The sequence below is a fragment of the Aegilops tauschii genome, chromosome 1, assembly GCF_002575655.3.
Source record: "Aegilops tauschii subsp. strangulata cultivar AL8/78 chromosome 1, Aet v6.0, whole genome shotgun sequence".
NCBI classification, from domain to species: domain Eukaryota; kingdom Viridiplantae; phylum Streptophyta; class Magnoliopsida; order Poales; family Poaceae; genus Aegilops; species Aegilops tauschii.
In genome coordinates, this window is record NC_053035.3 from 489,003,347 (window position 1) to 489,025,608 (window position 22,262).

The 22,262-nt window shown below is 44.2% G+C and overlaps 1 protein-coding gene across 1 annotated transcript; it reads right to left on the reverse strand.

Moving 5' to 3' along the window:
* Window positions 1-11,944: 11,944 nt before the first annotated feature.
* LOC109781245 (protein phosphatase 2C 51) lies at window positions 11,945-14,507 on the reverse strand. Its single transcript, XM_020339847.4, has 3 exons — window positions 13,546-14,507; window positions 12,865-12,970; window positions 11,945-12,514 (listed from the first exon to the last, which is right to left on the reverse strand). The coding sequence occupies exons 1-3, from the start codon at window positions 14,224-14,226 to the stop codon at window positions 12,171-12,173; spliced, it is 1,131 nt and encodes a 376-aa protein (XP_020195436.1). The 5' UTR covers window positions 14,227-14,507; the 3' UTR covers window positions 11,945-12,170.
* Between the last annotated feature and the right edge of the window lie 7,755 nt (window positions 14,508-22,262).

Consider the following 22,262-nt stretch of genomic DNA (forward strand, 5'->3'; position numbering starts at 1 on the left):
CTCGTGACGCTCTCTCGTTGTAATCAACATCCCCAAAGTCGGAGTGATCAGTGAATGGAGCAGCATTGAAACGCAAAAGGCAGCCTCTACAGCAACCGCGAGAGGAGAGTCAAACGAAGGCGAAGGCGATCGGTCACGGGCCACGCACCGGCGTCCATCGGCGATCGGCATCGGTGTCCATCGGCGATCGAAGATGATCCAACGCAGGGCGGATTCTAGAAGCTTGGACACACGGCACCGATCAAGCAGCGATCACACACGAAGCAGCTACGGCAAGGCTCGTACGTACGTCCCACGAGTTCTATGCCGGAGATTAGCAGCAAGAAGAGTAGTGGTAGTTCAAGGCGGTCAAAACCGATTGACAAGGACGCAGCGCGGCGTTGCCGTCGAGACCCGCGTACGTGTCCGTCAGGAGCACCGCCCGCGGCCGCCCCCGCGCTCGCGACGCGAACAGCGAAGCAGTCGTCGCCGTCGGGCCAGCACGGCGCCGGACACGGCCAATAGAACGCTTTTTCCCTTCCCGACAACGAGTCGCCGGTCACCAGCACCCCTTCCTCACATGGCTCCCCTTGGGCCGCATTTACCAGATCGGACGAGACAGACGCGACGAGGCGATGATGGAACCACCGGCGATACAGGTCACAGGTGTCAGCCGCGCGGCCGAGAGGTCGGCTGCCGCCGCTCTGTGGCTCGGCGTACGTCGGTCTCGGAATGGTGTCTTTGGTCAAAACCGGGGGAAAACGCTGGCGCCGATGGACGCCGATGCCGATGCCGATCGCGACCGTGCCGTGCCGCGTCGCCGGGCTGCGCGATCGATCGTCCCGTCAATATGCTCTTCCGTGATTGCTAGCAGCTGTTTGTTGAGAGGAGGCCCGACAATTAAGTCAGCCATTGATGTGCACGCTGCCGCTGCGCGTCGTCTCGGCCGGGACGTACGTGGCGTCCCCGCGGGGAAGAAGTGGGAGCTGCCCGCAAGATTGATGATTGAGCTTTTTTTTTTCCTTTAGCAACTGATGATTGAGCTGTGTGTTGCTGTCTTTTTTTTTTGAGCAACTGATGATTTGAGAGTTTTTTTAAAAGACGTGACGCGAACACACGTAATATGGATATATACAGTGCTACAAGGAAAAGGATGTGCAAAAAAATCTAATGTCTGGAGAAATATCTCTAGAAAAATAGTCTCGTCAATGTTTTTTTTTTTTTGAATTGTTTGAATTGCTTGCCACATGTGTCACATGGTTAGTCAATGTTTTTTAGAAGTATACCGCGACCATTATTCATAAACTAACCAGAGCACATCACACAAACAACAAATATTACATTATAGGTAAACCTAAAACTTATTTCGCAGATCTTCAAAGTTGCCATCTTTAATTTCACCTTTTGCATCCAAATGTTAAAAAAAATGTAAGGCTTTGTTTGGATTATCACTTTCCCTCTAAATACACTTGTAAAAAATACATGTGTCCACCTGTTGTTTTAGTTTCCAGCTTGAAATAGCTCTGGACCGGTAAGTTACACCCATAAGTTAAATATACACATGTATTAAATTACATCTACACCAAGGGCGACTAAAACTGTTCTTTGTTTATTTTTTCCCGGTGATTTGGCACATGTCAAGAACATTTTTGGCACGAGCTTGTGCTGCAAGACTTTGAATTCGGCCGGGAAATAAACGGACCTTGCGAATCAAAAGTATTACCTCTGTATGCTAATACAAATTGTTTACATCACTACTTTGTTTACACAGGGAGTGCTAACGAAAAGCGAGACGGTGAGTGAGTGGGCCTGTGCGTTCTAGAAGCAGGTAGAGCAGTCAAGGAGTGTGTAGGACGATCATACGGACAGACAAGTGTGATTGTGTGAAGTCCAACTCAAAAACGAAGTCCAAGCACGCACGGAAGCATTGATTGAGGTTGAAGAGGCCGTGGGTCATTCCATTGAAAACTACTAAGGTACACGTGCAGTGCAGGCAGAAGTTTAGATGACCAAAATATGAACAAATATAGACATACCACACTATAACACATAAACATGTAGGAATGGAGTCATATATGCACATTGTAGATGTAAATTTAATTCTTGTAGTTCATCCCATTGAAAATCATAGTACAGCTATAAAATATTCAAAGATTGCATGGTATAATACTACATGAATCTCATGTGAAATATATCGAACATATTTGTCTAGGTATCTCGTATTGCAGTGTTTGGTGGCTAGTGTTGCTTCTTCAAAGAAATGAAATTTATGAAGGTGTTGGCGTAGCCTTGAAAAAACATAATATAGTAAAAGTGAATGGTAATTCTTTTTGAAGAATTGTTTTGTGGGAATTAAAGTATAAAAAAGCGTAAAACAAATAAGAAGTTCATGTGACGTGAGGTTTTTGTATAAAAGGAATGGTAATTCACTTACGAAAAAAAATGTTGGATAATTCAAGTAGGAAGATTCTAGAACAAAGGAGAAGTGCTTATATTTTGGTGCTTGTGCATTGTGCTTAAGCTCAAGCTCAAGTGCTCAACCATGGAATCTTCTAGATATGCCTATGTCTCGCTTCAAACAAGACAGTTGGATGTCCCCCTAAAGGCCTGATTGTGCCGGTCAAGCATAGACACAGGCTTTCAGTGCTTTTTTCTTTCATTTTTTCACTTTTTTGCATTCGTTTTTGTTTTATTTTATTACTTTTACTTATATTTCGAAATATTCTGAGTATGTTTTATTATAAAAATAAATATATATACAAAATTTTAAAAATGTTAGTCGTGCATTAAAAAATATTAATTGTGTATAAAAACAATATTTCTGGCGTATCCAAAAAATGTACAATGCGTATGGAAAAAAGTGGAAATATAAAAAACAGTCTTTTTTCTAAAAACGTTGATCATGCACTTAAAAATGTCAATGGTGTATAGAAAACATGTTTCCGATGTATACGAAAAATGTACAATGTGTATGCAAAAAAGTAGGCATAAAGAAATATAAGTGTTCAAAAATGTTAATCATGCAATTGGATGATGTTAAATGTGCATATACAAAATGTTCCCAATGTATACAATAAATTTAGAATGTGTATGGAAAAGGTAGACATAAAAAATATGTGTTTTAAATTATTTTAATAATGAATTGTAAAATGTTAAATGTGTATACCTAAAATGTTGCTGATGTATAAAAAATGTACAATATTTGTGGAAAAATTAGATATAAAAAATAAATGCTTTTTCTAAATCTTAAACATGTATTTTCAAAACGCTAAACTTGTATATAAAAATGTTTCTTGTGTATACCAAAAAATATACAATTTGTATGAAAAAGTAGATATCAAAAAATATAAATTGTCAAACATGTTAATCACGTATTTGAAAAAATTAAACGTGTATATGAAAATTGTTCCTGGTGTATATGAAAATGTTCAAAGAATAAAAAGGAAAACAATAAAAACTGAAAAGGACGGACAATAAAGGAAACCAAGAAAGGAAGGGAAAATACCAATAAAAATTGAAAAATAAAATAATTAAATAAAGTTACAATAAAAACCAACAAAAACTGTGAAATATACAAAGAAAAATGATAAAAAAAACTGAAGAATACCGATGAATAAGAAAAGGAAATTGAAAGAAGAAAAAATAAGTAAAAAAATGAAACCATACATAAAACGAGCGAGCGAGCGAACAGACTAATGAGAGCAAAATGGACTAACGCGCTGGCGCATATGCGCTAGCCCTTCAAGCGAGATATTTCATTTGCAGAGAGCGGCGTGCTTATGGGATATCTTGCCTTCAGCGAGACCTAAGGGACGCTCGCTGAAGGGGAGCGAGATGGACCAGCCCAGGAGCGCGGGAGGCCACATCCTCCTTTTTTATTCTTTAAACTGTTTTAATCTATATATTAGAAAAACGCTATCTAAAAACGTTTGTAAAACGGTAATGTTTATAAATAAAATGTTTATCACATATATATGAAAAGTTTATAAATATTTTGATCATTTATCTAAAAAATCTTAATCAAGCATTTGAAATTTTGTTGAACAAGTATTTCAAAAATGTTGATCAACCATTTGAAAAATGTGATATGTGTATAGTAAAAATGCTGACCATGTAAAAAATATAGACCTAGTATTTGAAAAATCTTACTCAAGCATTCGAAAAAAATGTGCATAGAAGAAAAGTTGACCATATAAAAAAATGTAGATGTGGTGTTTCAAAAAGTAACTCAAGCATTTGAAAAACATATTAAATGCGTATAGGAAAAATGTTGACCATGTATTAAAAAAATATAGATATGGTTTTTGAAAAATGATACTCGAGCATCTGAAAATTGTTAAATGCATATAGAACTATTTGGACCATATATTAAAAATATTGTAGATCTGGTATTTGAAAAAATGTTATTCAAGCATTTGAAAAAATTTAAATGTGTATAAAAAATATAGACCATGCATTAAAAAAAGTTAATCTTGTATTTGAATAATGTTAATCAAGCAATTGAAAAATTCAAAACGTATATCAAAAAAATGTTGATCGTGTATTCAATAAATGTTAATCTTCTATTTGAGAAATATTAAACCTGAATTAGAACAATGTATTAGATATATACCGAAAATGTATATAGAAAAACAATAAAAACCCAAGAGAAAACAAAAGAAAACCAATGTAAATGAGGAAAAACCAAAGAAAAATGAAGAGAAAGAAAAAGGCTAGTGTAAATTGAGAAAAGAAATAAAGATAACCAACGAGAAAGAATGTTAAAGGAAGAAAATAAAAAAAAATGTGAAAATAGAGAAAAAACGTCAAAAAACAAAAGAAAATGCGTAAACAAAAAACCCAGAAAAACCTGTGGTAAGTCGCCTTATTTTGCCTCAAGTACAAGGCGCCTGTATGGTTCATGATGAACTCAAGCCTATCTTAGTGGCTAAGAGCATCTCTAGCAGATCCCGCAAACCGGCAGTTACGGAGGTCGTTTTGCCGACCCGAAAAGATGCCCCAAATTCGGGCTTTCTGAATTTTTCTTTGTGGGATCCCGAATTCGGATGCTCATCTCCTTCATATCTACAGGATTTGAGCTCTTTTTTGCAAGTACCTGAAAACATAGAAATGGTTGGCGGGAGGGATTTACAGCTCCCGCCACGGTCTTCCCCGAGCACGACCTTGGCGAAATGCATCGACGCCGGCGACACCGGACGCTAGCTGTTGCCCCGCGAGCTGTTGCCGATGTTGGAGCTGCCCCACGAGGTGTCGCCGCTGTTCGAGCCGCGAGCTGCGGCCGCAAGAGCGCCCGAGCTGTGGCCACGGGCTACGCGAGCTAGCTACCTGTCGTCCCCGCCGCTAGTTAGCTGATGCTGCTGCTGCCTGCTCCTCACGTCAGGCCCCGCGCTCCTTGTCCTGCTCCATGACGGTGACGTCACCGACAAGACACGCGCTCCTCCTTGCGCTACGGCACCTCCGGCCCAGCCCGTGCTTCGTCTGCGGATGGGGAGACGCGGCGAGGAAGATGTACCCAATTGTAATTTAGCAGACATTTTTGTGGGGGATTGGTGCAGTTTAGTTGGGACCATGAAATATTTTTATGGGATCTGTTCTGTCGGAGCAAAATTCATATCGAAAAAATGTTTTGCGGTATCCTCACTGCCCGGTCGTTTCTATTTTCCTTTATAAGCGTGTGTGAGTGGACCGGCCTGTTACCGTATCCTCGTGCAGCGAGAGTTGATTCCGTCACTTTTTTCCGGAAAGATTCCGTCTCGTTTAATGCAAGATATAGTCGCCGCCCTCCTATAAGGCGCCTCCTGCGCCGTGAAACCAACTAGCACTCACTGCAGCGCTCAGTTCGGCCGGCCCATGAAAAGCAAGTGCGGCAAACTTACAGCGCGTGAAAAGCGCAATTATTTTTAGCTTTGTCCAGGATTCAAACTCGAATGGTTGGATTCCCGTACAAGTTCTACAAACCACTAGAGACACTGAATTGCACTGATTGAAAAGAGCGCCAATAGTATAAGAACTACTATGGTCGCACTATCTATACTGTATCGCTTAGATTTTGATATTGTTAGAAAAATGAATTTAAAAAAGTTCATCGATTTGGAAGAAGGTTCATCATTTTATAAGAAATAAGTTCATTAATTTCTAAAAATAAAAAATTGAAAAAAGTTCAGCGAATTGCAAAAAATGTTCACCGACTTTCAAAAAAAGTTTACCACTTTGAAAAAAGTTTATCAATTTTTTAAATAAGTCATCCCTTTTAAAGTAAAACTTTGACATTTTTAAAACAAGTTCATAGATTTTGACCAAAAAAATCATTCAGATTTGGAACAAAATCATAGATTTTTTAAAAAATATCATTGATTTGAAAAAAGTTCATCCATTTTGAAAAAAAGTTCACCAATTTTGAAAAACATATCATTGTTTTGAAAATATTTTGTTCAATTTTGAAAAAAAAATCATACAATTGAGGAAAAATAAAAACCAACATAACCGTTCCAATAAGAAATTAACAAGAAAAAGAAAAAAGAAGAAACGGAGGGAAAAGATGGAACTTTACACATCAGGTGTGGGTGGTGGGGTGGTTAGGGCAGTTTAAGCAAGAGCAGGAGGCTGCTCGAAACTTACCCGTCGCATAGTATTTTCATGTTAAAAATAGAAAAAGCAAGGGGAGGATGGGCCAGCCCAGCACGGAGGATAGGGTGTGCGCCCGTTTGCGAGCTAGGAAGGAATGTGCGCTTAAGGCGTCGTTTAGGATTTGCCTTCATTCGCAGAGAGCGGCCGCTTCAGGTAGTGAACTTGGCTAGCGTGGGCCGTGACCAATAGCGAGCGAATGGCCTGGGCGGCTTGCTCGCTCGACCGGTTTTTTATAGATAAACAATTGGTACATTCAAAAAATGTTTGCACATTTAAAAAAATTCATGAATTGAAAAGGTGTTTGCTAATCTGAAAACATTTTGCTGTAGGTATTTGGTTAGTCTATCCCCCCCCCCCCCTATTTTGGTTGTTAGTTTCTCCTAGGTAATTCTCCATGCGTTACAATGTGATATAAATATTCTAGTGCGTTAGACAGTGATTTGTGTACCAATTTAATGTGATTTGTTAATAAATATTTATCAAATCAACTCATGAATTACCTACCTAAATAAATTTTAGGATCTACCTAGTAACCCTTGGGTAAGAATTTATTGGCTCACTCAAGGAAAAGTATTTTTTATTTGATAATTCAATAATTTGTTGGATAGTTTATTTGATAATTAAAAGAATACTATGAAAGAAACAAAGATAGGAGAATAGGAGGAAAAAACGTCAAAACAAAGAGAGAACGAGGGAAAATAAGGTTGGACGATTTGCTTTGCCACCCAAGAAAAGGAACATACTCTCTTTTTTATGTAGTAGTATATCTAATTACTCGTAAAAAAATCGGCCATTTCGATGATTTATTGGTCGATTTGTCACTACTCGGGGGTCCGGGGGCGGCAATATTATTATGTCGATTTATCACTACTCGGGGTCACTATTAATCGGTTGGGCCAATTTATCGCTACGACAAACGGTTAATCAAGAATCTAGTGATTAATCGGTTGTACTGCTATTTGCTAACAATTTACTTTGGTTGTGATAACCTCGGATTTTAGTGATATACAAGCATTCAAATTTAAAGAATCGGGGTAATACTTCTATCCAATATTGTTTTGTGATGAATATAGTATATTTTAGTGTTGGGAACTTGGGATCTGCAAAAACAAAGACCGATTAATAGTCGACCGATAGAATCGATTAATCTCCCAATTTCTGATTAATCTCTAAGTTCCAACCGACCGGAACGCTAATGATAACTGATATGCTGAACATTTATATCTACTACTACCTATAAAAGCACGAGTTTGGTGAATCCAAATGATCCGAGACATCCAACCACCTATATCCAACGTTTCATTCTGCTTCAGTGATGTATCCATCCTATCATCAATAATTTAGAGATATATTAATTGCATTGATTCTAATATGCACAACATATTGTATTAAATGCAATTAACCTTGAAATCAACATTAATCTTGAAATCAACATTACTATAAAACGGACGTGCATGCACGTACAAAATTACCAATACCACATTTGTCCTTGTTTACTACTCCCCCTTGTATTTTGAGACATATTTTTGGTCATTGTTCTAACTAATAAAATGTAAGTTATACATTGCAAAAAAAAATTATCATTGGATACTACATTTAAATACAAATTCAACAATATAATTTTTTTTGAGATGCATTAACATTTTACTAGTCAAATATATGGTCAAATTTGATCCAAAATATGATGGGGACTAATAAACATGGGTGGAGGTAGTAGAGATAAAGAAGACACTATGGTTGTGGTTTTTGTTAGAGCAACCACTATGGTTGTGGTATTATTAGTCCCCATCGGACACTAATGTCTTCTTTATCTCTACTACCTTTGAAATTAGAGAAATTATGAAAGAAATCAAGTTGAGATCAGAGAAGCTTTGGGCAAATTATCAAAGAAATCAAGTTGAGATCAGAGAATTTCGGTTGCACCTTTTGTAATGAAGACGAGCTTCTAACTTTGAAGCTCATTCATTAGCCAAGTTCTCTTTAAAGCTTGAGGCCACCATGTATTGGCTCGTGCAACCCCACGATATCTTTTGTACTCCAAACTATGTAACATTTGAGAAATAAAGACTTGGCTTTCCTCAAAATCTAGCTGGTTTCTGGAACTTTTACTAGTTCTTTTCACCGGTTTTCTGATTTTTTTTCTTTTGTTCTTTTCATCGATTTCTTTGCCTGGTCTCTAGATTTTGAGAAGTTTTGTTTTCTTCAAACATTTTGAGCTGGTTTCTAGAATCTTCCATTTGTTTTTTTCACTGGTTTTCTTTGTCTAGTTTTCTGGTTTCTTGATCTTTTTTTATTTTCCTCTTGTATCTTCGCATAGTTGTTTTTTCATAAAATGTTTAGCTTGCATTTTAATATTATGCGTTGTGTATTAGAAAAAAGTTCATCGTGTATTAAAAATGTTCAATCATACATAGTAAATGTATATAAAAGATTGTACATCATATATTTATTTTTTTAGTTCTGTGTGTATTTGATAAAAAGTTCACCACATATTAAATTTTTTGTTCAGTGTGTATTTCAGAAAATATTCACCATATACTGAAAATATGTTGAGTGTGTATTTGAAAAAAAATTCATGGTATATTAAAAAATCGATGTGTATTTTTGGATCGATGTGTATTTTTGGAAAATGTTTCACCATATATTAGAAATATGTATGCACTACAGAAAACAATATAAAAAAATTAAGATTACCAAAGAAAACGGTACCTAGAAGAGAAATTTTAAAATATAAAAAAAGGATAAAACCCAAAAATTATACATATACTCAAGTTTGGAGACACCTCGCGTGCGGAACAAAGCCCATGTTGCCGCTTGCAATATGAGCGACGGGACACTTGTTGCTCGAGTCAAGTGATACATATCATGGCCCGAGGACGTCGCCCACAAGACCTCCTAAATTTTCAAAATAGTCATGAATTAATTCTTTTGTGAATTAAAAATATCTTCATGAATTCAAGATAATATTTGTGAATTTTAAAAAATGTAGAGTGGTGGGGTGGAGACCGAACGCACACCTGTCCCCGCGGAACGCTAAACTGGGACCGTCCAAATAAGATAGCGAGCACTTTGTCTGGTATTTTTTATCACCTTTTACAAAACAATTAATATGGGTTTCCACTCGGTTTGATTTTGATAGGTTTTCTATTATGTACTTTTAAAAAATTATGTCAACTAAAAAAATCATGAGTTCAAAAAAATGTTCACCAATTTACAAAAATGTTCCAAATTTCTCTTTTTATTTCTGATTCCAAAATATGTTTGCTCAAAAAATGGTTGTAAATATTAAAAAAAAATGAATTTGTAGAGCAACTCACAGATTCAAAAAATTTAGAAATTTATAAAATGATCTGAATTTAGAAACAATTCTTAGATTAAAGTTTTTTTGCAAAGGTTAAAAAATATTCTTGAAAACAAAATTGTTTAAGAAAAATGAAAAATGCTTGAATTTTTTTGAAAAATCTTGAGATTCAAAAAATGTTCACAAATTTTAAAAATGATAAAATACATAAAAAGGAAAAACTAAAAATGAAAGGAAACCAATAGTAAACTAGAAAAACCCGATAAAGACCAGGGAGATAAAAGGCAGAAACCCGCAAACGGGCCGGTCCATATTGCACACATAGCGTTCTTAGAGGTGTGCGTATATGTAGTGCGGTACACACGGAATAGGAATCAAGTCGCCAACTCCCTGAGTATCTTGAATCCGAAGCACTCCTACTATACAATTAATGAATCTTTTTTGGGCGAATGTATTATACATATCGTGAATCACATGCCATTGCCCAACTATCGTGAAGCTATCGAGAGCTTTCCTTTGGACAAGTATGGATAAAGTTTATGGTGGCCAATGCAAGATTAATCGGCACCTAGTTTGTAGGTCAACCAACCTTGGGTGGCAGGGAATCCTTGATCTCGACAAATACTCAACGGCACTTTGATTGAGATAGCCATGGCTCAAATGTAGAGACGCAACAAGATCGTGGGTCTTTTTAGAAAATCCATGTGGCGAGGCAGGCATAGACATTTTTCTCTCTGTTGACATCAGTAACCCTTGATGATGGTCAAATTGGCAAATTCTGGCATATTCCATGGCTCGAGAGGTGCAGGCCAAAGGACATCGCCTTGACCATTGTCGTTGTCTCAAAGGCCACCAATGGTAATGTTAAGAAGGCTCTCCCGGAGGATGTTTGGATAAGCAACATAAATACCTTTGATGATATTAGCGTGGCTCAATTGCAAGAATTCTCATCCTTTCGACGATGCTTCAGCATGTGAACCTAAATGAAGATGTAGGCTCTATCTAATGGAAGCCTACTTCTAGTGACAACTACTCGACTTCATTGGCTTACCATGCACAATTTGAAGGCACTACTTTGGTTGTCATGATGCCAGTTATTTGAAAGAACAAGGCTAGTTATAGGATCTACGATCCGGGATGTGGCTACATCTCACAAGACACAAGTTTGACCACTCACACTTGGGCAAACTACAACTCTCTCTTTGAATGGTTGTTTTCTGTGACTCCTTTGGCCGGAGTAAAGTTATGACAACTTTAGTCATGCTGGTCTGGTGGGAGATTTGGAATAAAAAAAAGTGCGGGTATTTTGGAATCACTTTACAGTGCCGCCTATGCTTGTTTCTAAGATTAAAGAAGAAGCCGGAGATTGGTCCACTGACGAGGCCAAACACATGAGTTACATTACTATCCTGCGAGAGTAGGGCCTTGTTCGATTTGGAGGAAATGAAAACGTAGGATTTAGAAATAATACAGAAAGTTGATATGATGACACTTGTCATTTTAAAGAATTGCATTGCCTCGTTCTTATGCATAAAATGACCTTTGAGTGGATGTGTAGATTCCTCAAAAAACATAGAAAATGGATAGTATTCATACGAAATATTCGCACGGCTTTCCTGCAAACCGGATGCATTATAGGAAATTAAATTTTCCTCTGGAATATTTGTTCCTATGCTTTTCCTGTAAAAAATCCTTCAAAACGAATGAGGCCCTAGGCTTTTGCTGTTTCCGCTGCCTTTGGGGTTTGGGCGTTGCTATGTTCATCAGTTCATGTCTAAACTCATTTATTAATAATCAATGAGAAGTGACAAAGCTTTTGCCCCCCAAAAAAAAGTTCTTATAATTGTTATCGTCGCCGTCATCCTCGATTCTGTAGGCGACGGCCGAAAATCTTTTCCCGGCCTCGCAGTCCTGAATAAATGTCGCCGGAGATCCCCTACTGCGCACGTGCATGCCTACAGCTTGCGAGTAGTTTTCAATTTTTGAACTCAAAACCGGGGCCAGTCGCTTCCTCTCCTCTCACCGTGAGAACATCCCTGCTGCTCCCTGAGCATCGACTACAGCTTTGTATAAATAAAACTAGCGAAAAACACTGGACAATTTTCTTTCACACCCACTCATCTTCACCGTCATCGATCCCCGGAGTTGAAGCCCCACGGTGACCGGCCGGAGATCTTTTCCCGGCCCGAATAAATGTCGCCGTAATGTACAGACTACTTACTAGCTAGTGCACGCGCGCGTGCCTACGGAATCTAAATTACTCCTACATCTGCACCTCGCTGCCGATGGCCGCACGACGCCCTACCCTGCTCTTGAGCCGCTTCAGCTCGACCACGACGACGCTGATGTTGTCCTTGCTGCCGCGGGTGATGGCGAGCTCGGCCAGCAGCGCGGCGGCGTCGGCGGCGCTGCGCCCGGACACGGACTCCGGGAAGGCGGCGGCGGCGCGGCCGGTGAGGCAGCTCCGCGCCACACGGCACGCCTCCTGGTTGGACACCACGTCCCACAGGCCGTCGCTGGCCAGCACCAGGAACTCGTCCTTGCCCGTCCTCTCCACCGCCATCACCTCCGGCTCCGCGCTCACGTACGGCTTCAGGTAGTAGTCCCCTGCAAACGAGGAATCCAGATCACAATGTCACTCATTTGATAGAGATGAAAACAGAGGCAATAAATGCTGCTAGCGCTTGAGATGATACTTCTCCCTTCGTTCCTAAATATAAGTCTTTCCGGAGATTCTAACACGAACTACGTATGAATATATATATAGACGCATTTAAGTCTTTCTAGAGATTCTAATAAGCACTACATACCAAGCAAAATGAGTGAATCTACGCTCTAAACTGCGTCTATATATATTCATATGTAGTCCGTGTTAAAATCTCTAGAAAAACTTATATCTAGAAAGACTTATATTTAGCAATGGAGGAAGTATATCGGAGTGGAAATGGAGGAAGTACCTATGGATCTGGAGGTGGATAGAACCCCTAGGACACGGGACCCGTTCCAGTTGATCACCCTGCCGCCAGCCGCTTCCACTCTCTGCAGCTCGTCCGGTCGATCTGGCTGCCATGGCAAAGTAAACTCTCATTAGAACATGATGGTAAATCTTTTGTTGAACATTGGAGTACGCTAGATCACAAACAAAACAAAAATCACTGGAGCGATGCTTGTTAATTTGCTGGGTTCAGAGCTCATAGCCAAAGTGGCACTGTACATTGCTGCAAAAGAAAATAGTATAATTTTGTTGCATTTAGCACACAGTTGCGTGCAAAAACATTTTCTTTATCAAGAAGAATAAAGTTGCATCTTTAGCACAATAAAGAACAACAAAGTTGCATCTTTAGCACTAGTCAGTCACAAAATAATGTTTGCACCCCCAAGGTGCAGCAGGCAGTTCATTTCTGGACACAAGTTTCACTGAACGACACGATCCAGAAGTTAAACGACCACGATTTCTCATGGTGTTTCACCATGATACCAGATCCGAGGACAGATAAGATCATGTGGAGTGTAGCATTTGAACACACGAGGGACACATGGCCACCGATATTATTCTGCATTGGGTAGCTAAACTAGTTTGCGTCCGAGGTAGGGGGGTCCTAGTAAAGAGATTCCGTACGTGTGGACGTGTGGTGTACCTTGTGGTCAGTGGAGAGCGGCACGGCCACGCCACCGCGGGACAGCACGGCGCGCGAGTCGCCGCAGTTGGCCACCACGATGCGGCGGCGCCCCACCACGGCCACCACGGCGGTGGACCCCACGGTGCGGGAGCGCGACTCCTCGCCGTCGTCGGCGCCCGCGCCCGCCACGACCTCGCCGTCCACCCTCGCGAAGCTGGCCTCCAGGGCCTCCTTCCAGCCGCGCGCGCCGGGGCGGCACCGCAGCCGCCCCACCTCCTCGGCCAGCACCACGTGCATCCGCTCCCGGCACGCCTCCGCCACCCGCGCCCCGCCGTGCCCGTCGTACACCGCGAAGAAGTCCTCCTCCCCGCCGCCGCCCTCGTCGCCTCCCTCGCACGAGGACGGCGAGGCCAGGAAGGTGCGCTCGACGGCCACGGCGTCCTCCATCTCCCGGCGCCGGCCGATCACGGACACCGCGCCGTGCGACAGGGACGCCGGCAGCCAGATCCCGCGGCCCACGTCCGCGGAGGACTCGGACTCGGACCCGTCCGTCGCCTTCCTCGCCGGCTCGACCTCGCCCGACGCCACCTTCCTCCCGTGCCGGCGGCGACGGCGCGCGGCCGTCGCCCCGTCGGCGTCCCCAGCCGCCACGACGACCTTCCGCGACAGCTCCTCACCGGCGCCCACCGCCTGCCTCATAGCAGCATGCCCCTGGCTCGCTCGACCGACCGGACCGGAGATGAGTAGCCTAGGCGGCCACGGAGGAGGGCTCGGCGGCTTTAATACGGCGAGGGGTGATGGGAGGTGAAAGCTCGGAGACGCCGGTGGATGGGGAACGGACGGGCGGATGCGCGACAGCGCCGCGCGGGTGGTACCGGGACGTGGACGGGGGAGATCGTCGGTGGCGCGTGGCGTGGAGCCCCGGATGCGCTGCTTCAGATACCGGGGACCGAGGGGGCGCGCCCCTGCGCCCGGTCCATGCACCCGAATGCCATGGCACGGTCGCTTCGGAGACGCGGGCGTTGGTGGGGAGGGTGCAGGGCGGGTTGAAAGGGTTGTTTGGACCGTTCGGTAGGCGTGGGGCCCGGGGGGCGTGGGGCAGGGGGGTTACGTGGAGGGGGCGAGGGGACGGGTGGGGCATGGCCTGCGGTGCCGTGCGATTTGACTGCTCCCGGGCGCACAAACCTTACGTGCAACTGCAAGGAAGCACGTAGTACTACTCCATAGCCAGAGAGAGAGATTGTGGCGAAACTCTACAAGTTGTCCGTGTAATATTTTTCAAGCTATGGTGAGACAGATGTGACACGGCGGCGCGTGCGAGCGTGCGTGATTTTATTCGCGCTCAAAGGTAACCGGGGCGACGCCGCAACCATCTGGTCCATGGAAAAGAGAGAGAGAGATGAATAGAGAATGCCACGCGTAGGTGCCGGTGGTGACCCCCTTCCATGCCCATGTCCATGTCCATGGCCGAGAAAAGATCTCCGTGTGACACACCAGAGTGCGCGCAGAGCGCCGGGGCGGGCTGGCCACCGGGGCATGGGAGCCGGCGGGCGGAGGGGGGCGCGTGGCGCGGCACCAGTAGTCGGCGCTGTCCGAGTGGAAGAGCCGCCTCGGGGCGCGGGCTGGCTCTGCGTCCGGCCACTTCATGGGTCACTGACTGACTGCTCTGCTCTGCCTCTGCGCGGCGTGCGCTACGAACGTCGACGTGGAGCGCTGCGCCGTGATCGCGGAGGCATGTCCCTGTCAAAAACCGAGAGCTAATAGCACTCCAGGTACCCTAACTTGCACACAATGTGATGATTTAGTTTTAAAGTTGCAAAACTTAACTCCACCATATCCCAACTTGTTGCATCTCATGTGATGATTTAGTCCCAGGCCAATCATAGCTCGCCAATTGGCTGGACCAGTCAGCGCACGCAGTTTTGCACAAAACCTCCTGCCGTTTCCTTTTCTAAAACCACACCGCCACTTGAGAAGATACTACCACACCCCTGTCCTCTGCCTCAAATGGATCACGGCGGAGGAGGTCGTGGGATGGCAGGGTACGAGGCGGCTGCGGCGGCGGCTTCCACCAACCAGAGGACCGAAAGCTTCGGAGGCTGATGTGGGGTAGCTGCGCAAGGTTAGGCAGAATTTGTGTTACGGTGGATAATACTGCAACACAAATAGGTTGGAGTTAAGCCGGCGTACACTGAAAGCAAGCGGTTAGCATTCCCTATTGAATGGCCAGCTGATAAGGTTTTCCCTTTCTGGATGTTAGTTACACTACTTTCTCTGTCTCTTTCATCTCGCTTCACTGGAAAGAGATGGCAGTTGACATTTCGTAGCAGATAGCACCTCCAACTTTATTTCTAAGGTGCTGCGTGCATGTAAATAGGCCTATACTAGGTTGGTCATACACAAGGTTACACCGGAGAAAGTCAATTTGGTAACTGGGATTAATCGTTCATGGTCTAGATGACATATTACAACATTGAGAGGTTAACCAAAATATCTTGCGGTATAAGATGTTGGATAGAAATTCATGTAAATATGTAGAGATGTTGAGGTACATGAACCTGGCGCATGTAGCAACCTGAAATTGTATTCGATAGATATATGGATTTATTTTTTTCTTTTCGAAAAGGGGATTGCCCGGTCTCTGCATCATAGGATGCACACAGCCATATACTAGATATGGAGTTGTATGCATGTGAAATTGGCAAGGTGTAGTTCCGATGCCTGCCATTCAGTTTTTCCATATCTCAAACATGCATAAAACTTATTTAGCCAAAAGGTAAATAGCCCAAAACTGGTTGAAAAGCTGGAATATCATAATAATACACCGCAATGCCGGATGCGGCCTTACCTTGATCAGAATTATTGGACATGTTCGGAAATTGGATCATTAAAAGAGACTGAAAAGCTAGTGTGGTGGCTGAACGAAATGAGAAAATCATTTGTCAAGTAGGAAAACTAGTGCATTTAAGTCTGGGCCTCCACCTCACATTGTGAGTTTCATATTGGTTCTGTAAAACTGGTTTCCAGTTTTGCTTGGTAGGAATATTTTTAGAACTCTTAAATAAAGTACCGACCAAAATGGGAGAGTGGGAGTGATGAATCACACTTGTTTTACTTGTAAGTGCTGATAGATACTCTTGCTTCTCACAGATAGAGAATATTTTGTGTTGGCTATTTGATCGGTTAATGCTCTGTTATGTGCAAATAAAATTTAGGTTTGTAATATCTCATACTATAATGCTATTGTTTAGTTCCAGCTCCAACAGCGTGAAGAAAATTTACCCCATTGACAGTCCAATTAAGAAAAAGAAAGTCACAGTATGACCTCAGTGACACAAGGCTGTTATCGCTGAAATACAAGTTTCAGGACCGACGAACTTCACAGGAGGATGAGACTGCAAGAGCAGAAAGCTTAGGAGGTGATGACATTTTCATCAACAAGAACTGTAATGTGGACATGGCCAATGTTTACAAGGAATTGGACTCGTGTGAGAATACTCAAAGCCTTTTAGGTGGTTGCATCGAAGTTGACTCCATAAATGCCAGGTAACGAGAGCGCCTTGGTGGCCTCGCCGGGGTGGCGGAGCACGGACTGCGAGAGGTAGGCCTCGGCGCGCGCGGCCAGGTTGTCCTCGGAGTGCTCCTCCGTCATCTCCAGGTACTCGGCCGCGCACCGCAGCGGGGCGACGTTCCAGGGCGTGAGCTCGACGCGGACGCCGTAGCAGAACTTGGCCGCCGCCTCGAAGGTGCCCGGCCCGCCGGGAAAGTCCGAGAAGGTGATGCGGTACGACTTGCCGTCATGCATCCTAACATGCTGCTGCTCCTCGTCCCCGTCCTCCTCCTCTGCTTCCTCAATCTCTGTTTCCGCCGCAGCATGCTCTTCGACATTGCCTTCAGAACTCCCACGCCGACGCCGCCGCTGGCCCGCTGGACGCTGCTCGTCCTGCTTGGCAAGCATACGGCTGATCTTGCGGCTCTTGGACATGAGCGGGAACTGCGCGCGCAAGCGCCAACTTCTCAGCGGAATTTCGTCGAGCACAGATTTAATTCAAGTGTGCTATACTGCGGGTTGATTCAGGGAAACAACAGGGGGTTTTGTGCAAAACTGCGTGCGCTGACCGGTCCAGCCAATTGGCGAGCTGTGATTGGCCTGTGACTAAATCATCACATGAGATGCAAGTTGAGCTATGATGGAGTCAAGTTTTGCAACTTTGGGACCAAATCATCACATTGTGTGCAAGTTAGGATACCTGGGTGCTATTACCTCAAAACCCCATAGCTCCGGCCCATCCCGTCTCCATCTCTCGCTCGCTCCTAGGACTAGGTGGTCTGCGGTGGCCACGACTGGTCCGCTGTACGCACCCGCGCCGGCGAGACGCGTGCCACCGCGTGTCCCGGCTCTGAACTCCAAGCCGGGGCCGACCTGCCCCGGTCACGGCGGAGCGATCGAGAGGCTCATCCGCTCGCAACACGACGTTGCACATCTTTTACTCTACCGGCGACGGAGGACGTGACTGCATCGTTTCGCACATGTTCTGACTGTGAGCCGCTCGCGTCGAAACACCGGCGACCGCGTGTCCGTCCTCCGGTCCTCCCCGGCGCGCGGCCCGGCTCTGACGTTTCGACCGGGGACCGGGCTGTGTGTGTTGCTGGTGGCTTGCCGCGATTGGTGTGTGTGTCGACTGGTCCACCGAACGTGGTGCAAGTGCAACAACCGGCAGCGTACGTGCATGGGGTGCGTGGCCTGCAGTGCAGCACAGTAGTGAGTAGTTCATTGCCCTGCAGAAGATCGGTCACGGCAGAGGGACGGACTGACCCACTGAACTTGGTGCGTGGCAAGTGTTGCCCCCCTCCATTCCGGGAACGGACCCCCTGCCACGGGGGAGAGAAGTTACGTAAGCTACAGTGCAACCTAGTGCAAAACAGAGAAGGAAATTCAGAGTTACTGTAGAAAGCAGGTATAGTAGGCAGTTACTGTTGACAGGAATAAATCTGAAATTTTTATTGCACCACAATTTTATTTGTATGTAGTTTTAGTAAATGTATACAGTAGATTTGTAATTTGCAAATTAATTCAAGTCATTTTAGCATTAATCATATGGATGTGAAGGAGGGAAGTCAGGGTTAGTGTAGCTTATCTGACTTCTCTTCTTCATGTTAGAGGATCCGGTTCCCTTCATTTCATAATCATAATGTAGTGCGCCCACGTTTTTCGAGATTTAACTTTGATCATAAATTTAACTAATATGGATGACTGCGACGGGAGCACGACAGATACCTTTAAATTCTTATTCGAAAGAAGTTTTCAAAGGTATAATTTTTCAGTGAAATGATTTATATATTATTGGCCAAATTTATGTTCAAAGTTGAATCTCAAAAAGTATTGGCGCACTACATTATGGAATGGAGGAAGTACTAAACAAATTATGTTGAAAATGTGGTTTTTAGACTACAAGCAGGGGTGTTACTCAAATGAAATCAGAGTGACTTCCCATTTACGATACTACTCAGGCCCTGTTTGGTTAAAAAGTCCTAGGACTTTTTCTAGTTCCAACTAAAAAGTCCCTAGTCCCTACCTGTTTGGTTCCAGGGACTAAACATGGACTAGAGGTTATTAAATAACATGCTAAAAGACCATGTTCCCCCTAGTAATGAACTAGAGGTTATTAATTTAGCAAGTGGGCAGGGGCAACTGTTGAAAAAAGTCTCCAAAAGACTCTCCCTCAGGGTCTTCTTTCTTTAGTCCCAAATGCCCACTTTTAGTCCCTAAAAATCTCTCATATTTGCTTTAGATGGGACTAAAAGGGACTTTTTTTAGTCCCTACACCAAAAAGTCCTTGTAAACAAACACCCTCTCACTCACGTAAGGTATAGCATTGTAGATTCCTTTATTTATTGCCATGCATGTAGTACACCATTTAATACGATATCACATTTTTTCCTCATTTAATTATATGCCACATCATAAAAAAAACTAGTTGACATGCATCCACTTAGGATATTCTCATTACGGTAGCCTTACTTATTCCCAGCCACGGAGCCATTTGTTAGTAACTTTTTTTTTTCTTAAAACACGGTGCAAGGATACATACAGTCATCTCAATTAACACGTACTAGTACGCCCTACCTCTACTTAATTTGGTATAGTGATTTGATACGTACGGTACTGGAGTACGGTGGACTTGGATTGTCTTGCGACGCATGTGCTCCACAAACACAAAGATATTAATACCAAATTAATAATACGCTCCTATACGGCTAGCTGCACTTGTGTGGTCGTGATGGAGTAGAGAAGAGGAGGATAATGTATAAAGCTCCCAATCGATCCACGTAGAAATGCCCATGCCTAAACAACCTGGTTGTGCAATTACCTATGCTCCTCATAGTGCGTACCTTTTATTTGAGTAGACATATATAGAGTGCGTGCGTGCATGAAAGGAAAGTCCGGGCGCTCATGCATGGGCGTGTACGTCTCGATCGCATCTTTTTCCTCTGCTCATGCATAGCTAGCACCAGCAAACATAGCATGCAGTGCACGTTCGGTCGACCGCGCGCATGCACACGCGTCTTTTCACATTGTGTTCGCGCATCATCATCCTAGTCGTGTCGTAGCGCCAAATAGGTGGGCATCCACTATGGATCATGCCTCTTTCTTTCTTTTTTAGCGAAATCGCTATGCTTTCTTCTTCTTTTTTTTGCGAAATCACTATGGATCATGCATGGAGCTCTTTTCATCGGTTCAAGGATACTTCCATGCTTCTTTTTTTGAGGGGAGGATACTTCCATGCCTAGAGTTAGAGACGAACTTAAGACATGCTCAATGGAGATTTACTGCATAAAACTCACTACTCTTTCTTTTACGGGGTTAAAAGGGATTTCATTGCTCAAGCTGGAGGGAGATCCTCCGAACATAGTTGTGGTACATTATCAAGGCTAGACTGAAGCCAAACTGCCATCTTAGCTTCTACATGACCAAAAGAGGCTAATCTATGACTGGCAACATTTTGGTGCCTACTAACATGAGCAATAGGGCTATCCCTTTCACCCAGAAGTAACTTGACTTCATTGATCATCATCGCGTTTTGTGATCTATGAAGGGATAGCTAAATTGGACCGTGCCTCAGCTTGTCGAATGAGAACATCTGGAGATGATACGTTTGCTTGTAGTACCCGATGATTAACACTTTGAAGGAAGTCGTGTATTCTGGCAAGGGTAGTCTCTCCTGCCCCTTCTTGCAGCAGTCCGCAGCGGTTAGAATGGCATAGCAGGTCACGATATACCCTGCAGCCGGCCACGAGAACGGGGGAGCATGTCGCACGTGGCGGCGAGCGGATTGCACACGGCCCACTGGGCGCCATCGTGTTGGGCACGCAGGAGGAGGAGGCCGCGGCGTGAGGGAAAAACGAGCGGAGGAGGCGACGGTCGGTGCCAAGCGGCGATCGTGGCGTCGGAACCAAGACGGGGGCAAGAGAGTACAGTCGCCGACAGATGAATCCGGCTAGAAAGGAGTTGGGTGCACCCTCCGGCCAGCGCACTTGCATGCATGTGTTCGACCCGCCCGTGTTGGCTAATCAGCCCCCGCTTTTGCATGGCCTGGTGGTCAATCGATCGGGGCAGTCAAACGCCCGCAGGATCGTGTGGTTGACGTTCCCGCGGATACGTAAGTGTCGGCCGGGGTGCATGGTGATTTCTTCGATGCAAGCGCGCTCACATGCATGTGTCCGACCCGCTTGTGTTGGTTAATCGCCTCCGGTTTTGCATGGCCTGGCAGTCGATCGGTCGGTGCAGTCAAAGGTCCGCTGGACTATGGAACAGTGTACATGTGATCAGACCGTAGGCACATGCATGCAGCTGCTGCGAAAGGCCCATCCCTGAACGATACATGCCGCCTAGACGCTAGGCGCTACACTGTATAGAGTGGGCGTTGCATACTGACTTAGCAATTTTTCGACAGACTGAGGTGCGATGCTTACCAGGTGTGTAGCGCCTTTCAGTCAGGCGCTGCACAGTGTTATGTGACGCCTGGATGTCGGGCGCTATACGAAAGGGTCAGCGGAGTGAAATTCTTTTAAGAACAGTTCACTCTGTGAATTCATTTCAGCCACAGGTCAAATTTGTCGTTTTTGCCCACGTCGTGGCACAACGGAAAATTGTGGCGGCATCGTCGACGCGGCCGAGGTGTTAAATAATTAGGCATAATTTCCATGATTAATTCATGGGTATTAAGCATGACGAAAACTGCTATTAACATGTGAATCTCAAGCATAGTAGAAGCACTAAGCAACATGAACAGCGGCAGCACAACATCGCAAAACATGACACTGACAAACATGTTTAACCAAGGAGAGGAACACTGCAGTTATACCGATCGTTTGCAGATGAGGTAGTCGTTGGAGCAGCGATGTTGTTGATGACGACGTTGGCGACGACCGGTTGCAGAAGACGACGAGCAAGATCGCCCGACCTGGACGGTAGGCGAGCCGTACTTGAACCGACTAGGCTGTGACGCGTCCGTCACGACTCAATTTTCCTAAGCAGCAAAAATAAAGATAGAATTTGTCTCGTGCCGTGCGAGAGGAGGAGGAGGAGGAGGAGTGCGCGAGAGACTCTCTTATTCTCACTCACTTACAAGTGCTACAACATTCCACCTTATAAGGTGGTGTGCAACTCCTTCAACTTTCGGGGTGGGACTAAACTTCCCACTCCCACCCCTTGCTCGCACACATGGGTTTTT